We start from the raw sequence: 13,775 nt of genomic DNA on the forward strand, positions 1-13,775 counted from the left end.
TATGTTCTGGGAACTTCTGGGTGATACATATGCATGCACCCCACACCTGCCAAAAGTAAGAGGAACGCATACACCCTTTGGTACTAAGGTCCTGTTGAATAGATGAATGACTAAGCGGTGTTGGCGCAAGCAGGGGACAGTTCCCCAGCTGTTAGTGACAGGAGACGCCACCTGCCCCACATAGGGCTGGACTGTCCTATTCCTCCACCCAGAGGGCAGCCCAGTCACATTTGGGGGCATCTGCTGTGAGCAACTTCGAGGTTCACTCCCGAAGCCCAGGAAAGAAGAGCAAGGTGGCCAGGGCGACCATTCAGTGCAGCAGATTTGAACAAGGACTCACGCTTTACTCAGCGCCTAACCCTAACCCTCTAACTTACACGAAAGGAAACTTCTTCAGCTCTTTCATTTGTTCCCAAAATAAAGGAGTCAGGGGCAGCATCTTAAATTCCATCCTCACTCAGGGAAGGGAGGTTGACAAATCCTTGCAAAATGACCTCTCTCATGCCAGGACAGCATAGATGGAGGTTCTAGTCTCTGTCCCCAAGTCCTCACTTTTTAAAAAAATTATTTGAAACTTGGGGCTGGGAAGATAGCACAGTGGTAGGGCATTTGCCTTGCACACAGTCAACCCTGAATTAATCCCCATTTGACTCCTGGAATCCCATATGGTCCCCAGAGCCTGCTAGGGGTGATTTCTGAACACAGAGCCAGGAGTAACCCTTGAGTGCTGCTGGGTGTGGCCCAAAATTCAGCGGTAGGGTGTTTGCCTTGCACGTGGCCAGAACGAACCTGGGTTTGATTCCTGGCATCCCATATGGTCCCCCGAGCCTGCCAGGAGCGATTTTTTTTTTTGCCAGGAGCAATTTTTGAACACAGAGCCAGGTGTGACCCGAGTGCCACTGAGTGTGCACCCCCCCAAAAAATTGAAACTTTATTTACAAAGAGATTTGTTTTGCCTTTTTTTGTGTGTGGTTAATGGGTCACACCCGGCAGTGCTCAGGGGAAACTCCTGGCTCCATGCTCAGAAATTGCTCCTGGCAGGCACGGGGGACCATATGGGATGCCGGATTCGAACTGATGACCTTCTTCTTGAAAGGCAAACTAGCTCCATGCTATCTCTCCGGCCCCTTACAACGAGATTTGTAAGGTTCCACATGCCATAATATCACCCCAGGTAAAATCGGGCCTGGAGCAAAGGTCATCACAGAAAATAATCCAAGCCAGGCTGAGGAAGGTGAAAAATCTGTAATCTGGGAGCTTTCCTCCTCATGGAGCAAGCGAGTGAGACAGAGAGGGAGGGAGAGAGAGGGAGAGACAGAGACAGAGAGGGAGGAAAAAGGGAGGGAGAGAGGAGAGACAGAGAGAGAGAGGAAGTGAGAGAGAGAGGGGAGAGAGAGAGAGAGAGAGAGAGAGAGAGAGAGAGAGAGAGAGAGAGAGAGAGAGAAGAAGTGTGAGAGAGAGAGAAACTGCAAATTTTATTAAGTCCTAGAATCCACAGCTAGTGGAGGAGGGTGGGGTGAGTGGTGAGTGGCAGACAAAAGACTTCTCCCTAGTCCTGGGTCATTTAGGTAGTCTTAGAAATGTAAAGAGAGGGGATCAGAGAGATGGCACAGAGGTAGGGCATTTGCCTTGCATGTGGCCAACCCCAGATGGACCCCAGTTTGATTGACGGCATCCCATATGATCCCCTGAGCCTACCAGGAGCGATTTCTGAACACAGATCCAGGAGTAACCCCTGAGCATAGCTGGGTTTGGCCCCCCAAAATGTAATTACCTGATAACCTGCTTTAACTTATGTAGCTGTATCAGTTCTTCCTGGTCCCACTGAAGTATATATGAGGATATACATTTCTGAAGATTTCACAGAAGAAATGGGTATATTTGAAACTTCAGGACGATTTAACTTAAACCAGCATTATTTTGCCTTTTTTTTTTTTTTTTTTTTTTTTTTTTTTACAAAAGGCATTGCAGTGGTCTCTGACCAGCCTACCATAGTAATTCAAAACGGAAAATAAGTTATATTTCTTCAAGTTGTTCTTTTGATCAATAACAGACTGTGACAAGTCAAGATTTTCTCAGGGAAGCGCACATATGTCTGTAATTTTTTTTTTTTTGGCCACACCTGGCGGTGCTCAGGGGTTACTCCTGGCTGTCTGCTCAGAAATAGCTCCTGGCAGGCACGGGGGTCCATATGGGACGCTGGGATTCGAACCAACCACCTTAGGTCCTGGATTGGCTGCTTGCAAGGCAAACGCCGCTGTGCTATCTTTCCAGGCCCATATGTCTGTAATTTTTGCTTCCACCTGCCATTCTGGGAAAAGCATTTCAGATGTATTAAAAAGCACAGGTGTTAACTTCTGTAGATAATTCCTCATACCCAATCCTGAAGGGATGGGGGATGCGGGTCTGGAAACAGGAGTGCTGCAAGAAATAATCCAAACCAAGCTAGATAGATGAAACGGGTCTGGGGATCTCTCCACCATGTGGAGAGAGAGGTTCGTCACAGCCAGAGTCTTTATTGGGACCCCTATGGGTGGAGAACAAGTTGAGATAAAGACCCTATCCATAGGTTCTTTCCACCGAGGTAGGCTAAATATATGTAAAGAAGAATCCATCTTTGATTAAGATGAAGACCGGTTAGTTAATCTAAAAACTTCCAAATTTCTTTTTTTTTTCTTGTTTTTTGGGTCACACCTGGTAGTGCTCAGGATTTACTCCTGGCTCTATGCTCAGAAATTGCTCATGGTAGGCTCAGGGGACCATATGGGATGCCAGGATTCAAACCACCATCCTTCTGCATACAAGGCAAATGCCCTACCTCCAATTTCTATCTTTTTTTTTTTTTTTTTTTTTTTTTTTTGGTTTTTGGGCCACACCCTGTGACGCTCAGGGGTTACTCCTGGCTATGCACTCAGAAGTTGCTCCTGGCTTCTTGGGGGACCATATGGGACGCCGGGGGATCGAACCGCGGTCCGTCCTAGGCTAGCGCAGGCAAGGCAGGCACCTTATCTCCAGCGCCACCGCCCAGCCCCTATCTTTTTTTTTTAAGAGACTCCCATTGAGTTCTGCAGTGGCTGCAGTAAAACTTGTTATCTGTCAATTTTTCTTCTTTGGAAAATAACCTGAGGCAATCTGTAATGTACATTTACTTGTGGATGCAAATGGCAGAGATAAATGCATAAAGGTATCAAATGTCCAAGACTTTGTAACAGGTGAAGCACTGGACTGTGGATTTGAACTGACCTTGAAAAAGTGTAACAATAGTAGACTCATTGAGATGCTTGTGTCTCTGCCAAGCATGATCTGCAGCTTTCTAGTCATCAGGATGATTATTTTCCTCTTTGGTTTTGGTTTGGTTTTTTGGTTTTTGGGCCACACCCTGCGGTGCTCAGGGGTTACTCCTGGCTGTCTGCTCAGAAATAGCTCCTGGCAGGCACGGGGGACCATATGGGACACCGGGATTTGAACCAACCACCTTTGGTCCTGGATCGGCTGCTTGCAAGGCAAACGCCGCTGTGCTATCTCTCCGGGCCCTTATTTTCCTCTTTATATCTTTTTTGTTGGTTTGTTTTGGTTTTGGTTTTTGGGTCACACCGGCACAGTTACTCCTGGCTCTGTGCTCAGAAGCTGCTCCTGGCAGGCTCAGGGGACCGGATGCTGGGATTTGAACCGGGGTTCCTCCTGTGTTGGCTGCATGCAAGGCAAATGCCTTATCATTGTGCTATTGCTCCGACCCCTTGATGGCTGGTTGATAGTTGGTTGGTGACTAGTTTATATGGTTTGTGGCTGGTTAGTGGCTGGTTGGCAGCTGACGGAGGCTGAATGGAGACCGAATGATGGCTGCCAGTTGCTGCTAGCTCTGAAGAAGAAACTAGGTGCAGCAAAGACCCCAGGGGATCTGAGAAGAAGAGGCAGCAGCAACAGCAGCATGAAGTGCTGACTCAGCATCTCCAGAGAGGAAGCCAGGCCAGGCCCTGTCAGAGATGGCTCAGCTGGATGCTGCTTCTCACCAGCTGCACTGAGGGGGGCTGGGAAGGTCATGGGACCCCTCTGTGTCATGAGGAAACAGTGTGTGTGAAAGGAAGGAAGGTGGCCCTCTTCTGGCCTGCAAAGGGCCTCTCTGATCCAGGTCTACATGCAATGTCACAGTAAGTTTCCACACTATCCTGCCTGTCCAGGAGTAGCTGGAGAGACACTCAAGGAACAGCCTGGCTCAGTGTTCAGGGCTGCACAGGGTGGGAGTTGGGTCGGGAAAGTCTACATGGAAGTGAGGTCCAGGGTCTGTGGGGGACACCTCTGGGTATGCTGCTACTGTCTGGCTCTGGTAAGGTCACACACCTTTCAGCTGGACTTTACATGTACACCAGGTGGGCGACAGTGATTCTTTCTGCAATTGGGCAGGGCTGTAAGGTTAGCACCAAGTACCACCTGGGGCTTCTTCTGAGGGGGCCTTTCCACCCACACCAGACTGTAGAGCAGCTGAGACTGCCCCATCTATCAGGGCTGAACCAGACTCACAGTCTTAGCTTCCCCCACGGTTGTCTCCAGACTGTCTCCCCTCAAAACACCCCACCCCTCACTCTCCTGTTTCCCTCCCTGGTGTGGACACTTGCAGCCCTCCAGAGTCTGCAGCTGTGTCTGCCACAGCTAGAGCTTGGTGCAGCTCCAGAGCCCTCAGGATCTGTCTTCCCTCCTAGCCTCTGACCCCTTTCCCTCCAGGTCTCTAACCCTTCCTTCTAGCCTCTAAACCCCTTCCCTCCAGGCCACACCCGTCTCCTCTCTCCTGGCTGCTCCCCCTCCCTCCTGGTCACACCTCTTCAGTTTCCCACCTACCCCATTCTATGAGCCCAGACCAAGTGCAGGCCCACTGCACCCTGCTCATGGACCTCACCCCCAGCCACCAGCTTGAAGTGGGACTGCCCTTCCCTGTCTCGGGAGATAATGTTAGTGCCCATGCCGGTGGGCCTCGTTGTTTCCATCAGTCACGTGTGCTCCCTCCTCTCCTCTAGCACCTGGAGCACCGCTACTCCATCCACCACTGGAAGGAGCTTCCCTCAGCTCAGCCGTGGGACACTGATTTTGGGGCGCCTGTGCTATCCTTGCCCCTTGCAACAACGCCCTCCTAAACATCTTGGCCACAGGCGCAACACCAGGCCTATCTGCAACCACATCCCCAAAACAAAGCCCCAGTAGAAGACAGTGGAAATGAATGTGCCGGTTTGAGCAGAGCCATCCTAACGGTGCGGAGCTGGAGCTTTTGGTCCTGGAACTAACGGAACAGGCTGCGTTTGGCAACTTGGGGTCAGGCCCTGGGATGATCCTTCACATATTTTGCAGCGGCCGCATCCGCTGGTCTGTGCACTGTCCAGGAAACGCCGGGTCCGCGAAGTGCGGCTGCGCGGGTGAGCGGGACGTCAGTTTCAGGGGCGGGGCACCAGAGAAATGGGAGGGGCTCCTGGAAAGTAGGAGTGGATCACTTGAAAGGGGCGTGTCTCGTGCGAGGTGGGCGGGGTTCCGGAGCCCGGGGCGGAGTAGGATTGGTTAATTTTCAGAGGGGCGGGCCGACGCGTGCGGGCCCGCCCAGGTTAGCCCCGCCCAGGCCAGCCGGGCCCAGCTCGCGCTCTCCATGGCGGGCTCTGCGGCTGGGTGGTGGCTGTGGCCACTGGCCGCGCTGGCCCTGGTGCTAATGCTGCCCGGCTTGCACGGGCAGACTCCGCAGAAGAGAGAACGGGTGACCCCGGTGCGGCTCTTCACGGAGGAGGAGCTGGCGCTCTACAGCGGGGTCGAGGTAGGGGATCCCGGCCTGGTGTAAGGGTCTGAGAGCCCATGTTGCATGCCAGCATCTCTCAGGCCTATGGTGGGGTGGAAGGGGTGGACCCCCTCTCCGGTGGACATAGTGGACTATAGGGGGAGTACCCCGTTTGGTTTTCCTGCGCCCTCCATGACCCCCTCCCCGTGCCTGTGTTTGGGTACTGCCTACCTGGGGTGGAGCCCTAGGGGGAGGATGGACCTGGGAGAATTGCAGTTTGAAGCAACTTCTTGCTCACTCCCCATAATTCAGTGTCGTGGGGGCGCCCAGAGAGAGATCGATCCCAACCTCCTGTCTCTGGGGCCCGGGTGTCTCCCTGCAGGTGGGGATTTGGGGACTGACGGGCGATGGGGGTTGAGCTGGGGACAGGGGCATTCGGACAGAGCAGTTCATAGCCACCTGAAATGCTTTTATGCTTTTCACTGGAGGAAAATGAGGCATAATGGGGGTATGCCTCTAAAGAACTGATTCGGCGCTGAAAGCTGCAGGCCTGGCCAGGGACATAGATCAGAAGACTGAAGTTGTGCTCGAAAGCATGGTGCCCCCAAGTTCAAAGGGGTGAATTAGGACCCCAAGTGCACTGTGAGAGCCTGTGCCCTCAGAGCTGAGCCATCCCTTTCTGGTGCTGACTACTCCCACGGCTTGGGAGCTGCAGAGAAGAGTGATCCAGAGGAGCAAAATAAAATCAAGTATAAAACTTTGTCCGAACTGCCAGGCACAGACAAATGGCTTTTCATAGGGGCTACTGTAAAATCCTAAAAGTGAGTTCCTGTTCTTTGGCCCAGAAATTTCATGCACTGAAACTGGTCTCAGAGAAACAGTTTTCCAGCCAAGAAAGCACTTTGCAGAGATGTATTCCGAATGCAGCTGTTCATAGCTCTAAGAAGTTGGAAGCATTCAAAGGCCCAAAATAGAAGAAAAGATAAATAGCGAAGTTGTTGATGGAGCAGCCAAGAGGGAGACTGTTGATTCTCTCCGGAAATGTCTCTGTGACTATTATTCCCCAAAAGAGCTAAAATAGGGCTGGAGCACAGGGGAGAGGACTCTTGCCTTGTACGTGACTGACCCGTGTTCATTTCCCTCCATATATCCCCCAAGCCCACCAGGAGTGATGCCCGAGTGCAGAGCCAATAATAAGCCCTGCACTCTAGCGGGTGTGGCTCAAAGACAAAAACAACAGAAACCATTTATTTTGTATATTCCTTAGAACTCAGTTGTTTGAGGCTTAGGGCAACACCTCTTCTGTGCTGGGGGGCCAGTCCTGGATCAGCTGGGATTCAAGGTAGGGTCCCCACATGCATCATGACCTTCCCTTGTACTATTTTTTGTGGGAGTCCTTTGAATTTTTATCTGAGTAAAACCATTTTAGTTTAGATTTCTTTTTTGTTTATTTGCTTGCTTGTTTTAATCTCACACCTGTTAACACTCGGGGTTTACTCCTGGCTCTGCAATCAGGGATTACTCCTGGGCAGGGTTTGGGTGACCATAGGTGGTGCTAGAAATTGAAATACTTTATACACACTGCCTGTCTCTCCAGCCCCTAGAGGGTTTGTTTGTTTTGTTTTTAGGGCCACACCCAAAAAAGTAGTGCTCAGGAGTTACTCTTGGCTTTGCAATCAGAAGTGACTCCTGGCAGGCTTGGCATACCCTAAAGAATGCTGGAGATTGAACCTGGGTCAGCGTGTTCTAGACAAACACCTCATTCACTACACTGTTTCTTCGGCCCATAGAGGTATTTTTCCCCCCACACCCCTCAGCCCTGAGCCCCTAGAGTTTTAACAGTATTTTTATACTTTTTCCGTGTGTCAGTGAGTAGCCATGGGTCTCAGTATGGGGACATGGCCAGACTTGCCTCCTCCCAATGTCTCTCTGATTTCCAGGTGGACAAGCCCATCCTTATGGCCGTCAAAGGCGTTGTGTTCGACGTGTCCTCAGAGAAGCGTAAGTGTCTGGGCTTAGGATTCTTTCAATTGGGGGCTTAGCAGAAGGCAGTTAGTGCCCAAGGTAGAGGAAAAGAAGGGCTGCTTTCCCTTGCTGGAAGAGGGGGCTTTTCCTGAGTTTCATCTGCTAACCTCCTCCTTGCACCTCTGGAGCTTTCTTCTCACAGAATCAGGCAGAATCAGGCTCACACTAATGGCTTACTCTCATTTCTGTGGGAGAGAAGGGATTTCTTGTTTTTGTTTTGTTTTGATTTTTGGCTACACCCAGCACCTTTCAGGGGTTACTCCTGGCAGGCTTGGGGAACTAACTATATGGAATGCTGGGACTATATAGGATATTGAACCCAGGTCAGCTGCATGTCAGGCAAATGCCCTTCCTACTCTGCTATTGCTCTGACTCCAGTCATTGCTTTTGAAATCTTCTGACTCTGTATCCAGAGTTAGGAGATGCAGATAGGGGCCGGAGTGATAGCACAGTGGTAGGGCATTTGCCTTGTATTTGGCTGACCTAGGATGGACCTGGGTTTGGTCCCAGGCATCCCATTTGGTCCTTTGAGCCTGCCAGGAGAGATTTCTGAGTGCAGAACCAGGAGTAACCCCTAAGTGCTGCTGAATGTGGTAAAAAAAAAAAAATTGGGACACCCTTATGGGGTCCTTACCTGTGCTGGGGGGGGGGAGGGCTGGATGTGGCCTGTGCTTCCTCTGCACCCCCATGCTCACCCCTTTTGGACCCCCTTTGCAGAGTTTTATGGCCGCGGTGCCCCCTACAATGCTCTGACCGGGAAGGACTCCACCAGGGGGGTGGCCAAGATGTCCCTGGACCCTGCAGACCTCACCTATGATACTGTGAGTTTAAGGAGCACCCCTGGGAGTCCCATACACATGGGCCTTCCCACCCCCACTCCTTATCTCTCTGTGGCCTTAGAGACTGGCCTCCCTACCTTCCTCCTTCTCAGGATCCCTTTCAGGGCTCCTGCCCCAGCGGGATTGGGATTATCCCCCTGCACTGTGATGCCAGTAGAATTTGGGATGAGAGACAAGAGTGGGAAGAAGGTGTGAGCGGGGTTCCTTGGGGGTCGATGTCCTGGGGTCTGCAAGACCCTCACATTGGGTCTCTGCTTCCTGGGTTTCTCCTGCAGACGGGCCTGACAGCGGAGGAGCTGAAGTCTCTGGACATTGTCTTTACTGATGTATACAAGGCCAAGTACCCCATCGTAGGATACACGGCACGACGGATCCTTAACCCTGATGGCAGCCCCAACCTCAGCTTTGTCCCCGAGGACCAGCCCCACTTCGAGCTTCGTGAGGAGCTCTGAGACCGGCTGGCCCCTTGCAATAAAACTCTGCACTGCCCTGGTCACCCATGGTGCCCTGCGGATGTGGGGGCAGAGAACAGGGCCTGAGCATACAGCAGGTCTCCAAAGAGTGGGGAGTGGGTCTTTAGGCATGAGGGCTACAGACAGGAAGGTCCTAGGCGGTCCCAGTCTCATCCTAGCAGACTCCCTGGATTTCCTGCTATTCTCCTCCCTAGGCCTCAGCACTGGTCAGTCTGCCCTGAGTGGCTCACACAGGGCACCTGCACCTGTGACCCCACATACACACTGCGTACAGTTCCAACATGTCTTCGCAGGGCTGAGCTTCCCTTGACCCCCATGACCTCTCTTCTACCCCCTCTCCACGAGCAACTCCCCCTGCAGCTCTGGAGATGGGTGGAGAGATATGGCCATCCCTGCTACCTGACCAACTTTCCCTGGCCTGCTCCCCCATGCCAGCCAGTCTAACTCAGTGGACCCCACACTGGGATTCTAGCTGCTGGGCAGAGCCACCATCAGACTTCCTGGGGTGCTAGTTGCCCATGTCCCACACTTCATTCTGCACTGACCCCAGAGGACCACCAGGTCAGTGCTGCCCATGGACATCCTGAGTTCCTTCTTACCTGCCAGCCTCTTGTCTGTGTCCTGCACACCATCAGGATCTGGCCCCTTCAGGTGCCAGTCACACACTCAGAGTACCCTCAGCCTCAGTTTTCTGTCCCTTCTCGACTCCGCGGTGCCCAAGTAAGTTTTTATCCTCCTGCAGGGAGGAACTGGCTCCCAGAGTGACCCCTTGGCGGTGACCTTCTACCTGGGAGGCTGTGCTGACCCGGCCAGGAGTCTCCTTCCTGCCATATCCCCTTTTCACTATACCTCCTTTTCCACTTCCCCACTGCTTCCAGGGATCTCTGGAGTGCCTTGAGTTTAGCTGGGAGGGACCTCTAGTTCCTGACCTGCTTCAGAGGGCCCAGAACACTGGTCAGTGCAGCTTGCCTTGGCTGCCCTGTGCTGCCTGTCCACTGGCCTTCGAGGGGTACAAATAAGGGGCTGCCCTGCTCTCCAGGAGCTCCTAGGTCTTTTTTGTGGGGTCTGAGGATCCCACAGGTACCAGGGGCTCAGGAACCCACAGGAATTCTGGTTCCCTGGTGCTGCTGTGGGCACTGCAGGATTTAGACCCTGAGCAGCCCATTCTGGAGACCTGTGCCCTGTTCTTCCCAGGCCCTCTTCTCTGGGTTTAGGTATCACCCTCCCCAAAAGGGCTGGTTTGGGGTGGCCTGAGGCGGCCTGAGTGTCTCCAGTGTGATTACAGCCACCCCAGCTGTCTCAAATGTGAGCTAAGGAGTCCCACCTTTTAGCACAGAGGTGACCCACTTCCTGAGGCTCACAGAGTAATGTGGGGTGAAGTACTCTCTCTCTCTCTCTCTCTCTCTCTCTCTCTCTCTCTCTCTCTCACACACACACACACACACACACACACACACACACACACACACACACACAGCAGAAGCCTCATGCCCCAATCCTTTGGAATTAGGGAGTGTGGTTTGGGTCTGGAAGCAAACACCAACACAGGAAATAATCTACACAAGGTTCAAAAGAATAAAACAAGTTTGGGAGACTTCCACCATAAGCTTTCTGCTTGCTAGCAGAAGATACCAGTAGGAAGGTAAACGAATTGTGGAAACCAAAACTGCAAGCAAACTTCTCCCTGAAACCTGTGGTCTTTATTGGGAAGAGTAAGAGAAACAGGTAGGGGTAAGGGATTAATTAAACCAGCGGTACTCTCCAGTCCATAAGTGAGAAGCACTAGCAAAGAATTATCCTGAATAGAATGAAAACCGGTTACTCCAACAGCACACCTATATGCACAGTTGCATATGGACATATGCTCACACGTACTGTCCCACACATGAACATTCATATGTTCACAATGCACTCACAGACCAGCGCAGACTTTCATGGCTGCTGATATTTGCACATTTCGCTGCATACATTTGCACATATGCACACACTTGCATACTTGCTCACTACACACCCTTCCCATACTTCATTGCACACACATACTTGCTCCCCAGGCAAGGTTTGGGGGCTGAGTCGTGGCTCATCTTTCATCCCCCTGCCTCGGGGTCCCACTGAGGGGCCCCGCTCATTCCCACCCCTGTGTGATCTGCTCAGACTCCAGGGGGGGGTTACAGAGGAAGCCAGTCATGGGCTCATAGGTCCAGATGGTGACTGACCTCAGCTACCATCCCTAATGTGACCACTAGGGGGCAGTGGTGTATAGCCAGTGGCGTCTGACTGAGTTGTGCCGGCTCCCAACTGTTTCTGAGCACAGCCCTAAGGCAGGGCTATTGCATGCTGGGCGGGGTCCTAGCCTGATCTCTGTGTCCTTTGGTACAAGGCTCCCAGACTTCTTGAGGCTCATTTCATCGCCTTCCTTGGGCTCACCTTTTTTGGGAACTTTCCAGAAGGGCAGATGACGGACAGCTCATGTCCAAGCACCTTCTCTGCAAGCTCAAAAAAACCAAAAAACAAACAAACAAACAAAAAACAAACTGGAGTTTTCTCCCTAGCCCTTTGCACACCTAAGATTCTGGGAGCAGGGGCTGGAACGAATAGCACAGCAGCAAGGCATTTGCCTTGTACGCGGCCAACACAGGACAGACCCTGGTTCGAATCCCAGCATCCCATATGGTCCGCTGAGCCTATCAGGAGTGATTTCTGAGCACAGAGCCAGGAGTAACCCCTGAGTGCCGCCGGGTATGGCCCAAAAACAAAACCAAAACAAATAAAAGATTCTGGGAGCAGCCAGTACTTTGCTCAGCATGGCTCCTGGCTGCTGAGGGCACCGTGAGCAGGAATTAAGCCCAGGTTGCCCACCTTCAACTGTTGGACTGAGCAAGGTGTGTGTGAGCACAATTGAGGGCAACAGGGAAGCCCAGAGAAGGGACAGAACTGGGGCTGGTGGCCCTGGCTGTTCTCTGCCAGTCTTGCATGTCCAGTGGGGCTGTGGGGTGGGCCAGAGATGGAGTCGTAAGCCTGGTCCCCTGGCTGTGGGCAGAGCAGAAGCTCCATGAGATATTTCATGGTTCCCTTTCATGGATACTCTCCCACGGACCTTCCCCTTCCAGAGCATTCCACCCAAGGGTTCCCACCTCCTGTCAGATGGACACAGCCCAAGAGGAAGGACAGTGTTGCCTTCACAGGGAAGTGGCCTTGTGGACACTGTTTCATGGCCGTGACTCAGGCTGACGTGGTGGAGACTGCGGGAATGGTGCCAGGTGGCCATGGGGATGGGAAAACATTTGTGTATGGGGACTCAGGAGGGCTGAACAGTCTGTAGGGGTGCCCAGTGCACCCCACCTCAGCACAGCAGATCCTGCTGACAGTGTGTTCTTACCTTACCCTAGCAGGAAGTCTGTGCTCAGATCTGTAACCCTGATCCTTGCATCAAGAAGGATTGAGACCAAAGAGCTTTTGCCTTATACATGGCCAACCTGGGTTTGATCCCAGCGTCTCATAATGTTTCCCTGAGCACTGTCAGGGATGATTCTCTTTTTTTTCTTTTTCATTTTATTGGGTTACACCTGGTAGTGCTCAGGGGTTTCTCCTGGTGTTTTGCTCAGGAATCCTGGCCAGCTCGAGGGACCATATGAAATGCCAGGGATCGAACCCAGGTCAGCCTCATGCAAGGCAAATGCCCTCCTTGCTGCGTGATCACTCAGGTCTCCATGAGTGATTCTTGAAAGTAGATCTAGGGGGCCGGAGAGATAGCATGGAGGTAAGGCATTTGCCTTTCATGCAGAAGGTCATCGGTTCAAATCCCGGCATCCCATATGGTCCCCCGTGCTTGCAAAGAGCAATTTCTGAGCATGGAGCCAGGAGTACCTCCTGAGCACTACCAGGTGTGACCCAAAAACAAAACAAAACAAAACAAAATAGAAAGTAGATCTAGGGGTAACCTTTGAGCAGTAAAGGATATGACCCCCAGAAAAGCAAGGAGGGGCCTCTGGAATACTGGAGCCAGTTTGGGGGTATTGGGTGCCCATGATGTGGCTCTCCCACAGTCCAGCTTTGAGCCCCCACACAGGCAGCAGTAGGCTGGGGCTTATGAATGGTCCAGAATATTCCCCACTGCAGTTTAGTAGGTGGGGCAGTGGGGAGGTGGGCTTGGTCGCCCTGTGTTCAAATCACCCCCACACCACAACCATGCTTCTCACATGAACCCGGAACCTATCCATTGCCTCCCAAGGGTCTAGCTGCAGGTGCCTGAAGCCCCCCCAAAGGGGCCCGGCCAGCAGGATTCAGCTGGGGAGACTTCTGGACAACTGCACTCCTATTTTGCTGAGTAGAATCACAACCACACCTATAAAAAATCTGAGAGAGGTTAATAATAAATGGCCTAAGACAATATCTCACTGTTCAAAGGCCAGTTTATTGGGCTACAGTTTCTTTTTATATAGTGAAGGAGAAAAGGGGCAGTACAAGGTGATGTCAATTATACTTCTGGCGCGAAAGCCAATACATTGCTCCATATAAGGCAAGAATATATTTCCGGGTACAAGAAACAAAGAAATTAAATCATTCTCTAAAATAAGGAAGTGGACAGTGGGCTAGGTGGCAGGAGGGCTTACAAGTCGTGTTGGACGTGTCGTTTCTATGGGAACGTCTTATGACCTTCTAGCTGCATTCCTAACTGCCTAATTAACAGGA

At 51.9% G+C, this 13,775-nt stretch overlaps 1 protein-coding gene across 1 annotated transcript; it reads left to right on the forward strand.

The window, feature by feature from the left end:
• The first annotated feature begins 5,597 nt into the window (after positions 1-5,597).
• Positions 5,598-9,109, forward strand: NENF (neudesin neurotrophic factor). Its single transcript, XM_049769902.1, has 4 exons — positions 5,598-5,788; positions 7,690-7,750; positions 8,492-8,595; positions 8,889-9,109. Exons 1-4 carry the CDS (start codon positions 5,627-5,629, stop codon positions 9,063-9,065), a joined length of 504 nt encoding a protein of 167 aa, XP_049625859.1. The 5' UTR covers positions 5,598-5,626; the 3' UTR covers positions 9,066-9,109.
• Positions 9,110-13,775: the final 4,666 nt, after the last annotated feature.

Source organism: Suncus etruscus, chromosome 3, assembly GCF_024139225.1.
Source record: "Suncus etruscus isolate mSunEtr1 chromosome 3, mSunEtr1.pri.cur, whole genome shotgun sequence".
Lineage (NCBI taxonomy): Eukaryota > Metazoa > Chordata > Mammalia > Eulipotyphla > Soricidae > Suncus > Suncus etruscus.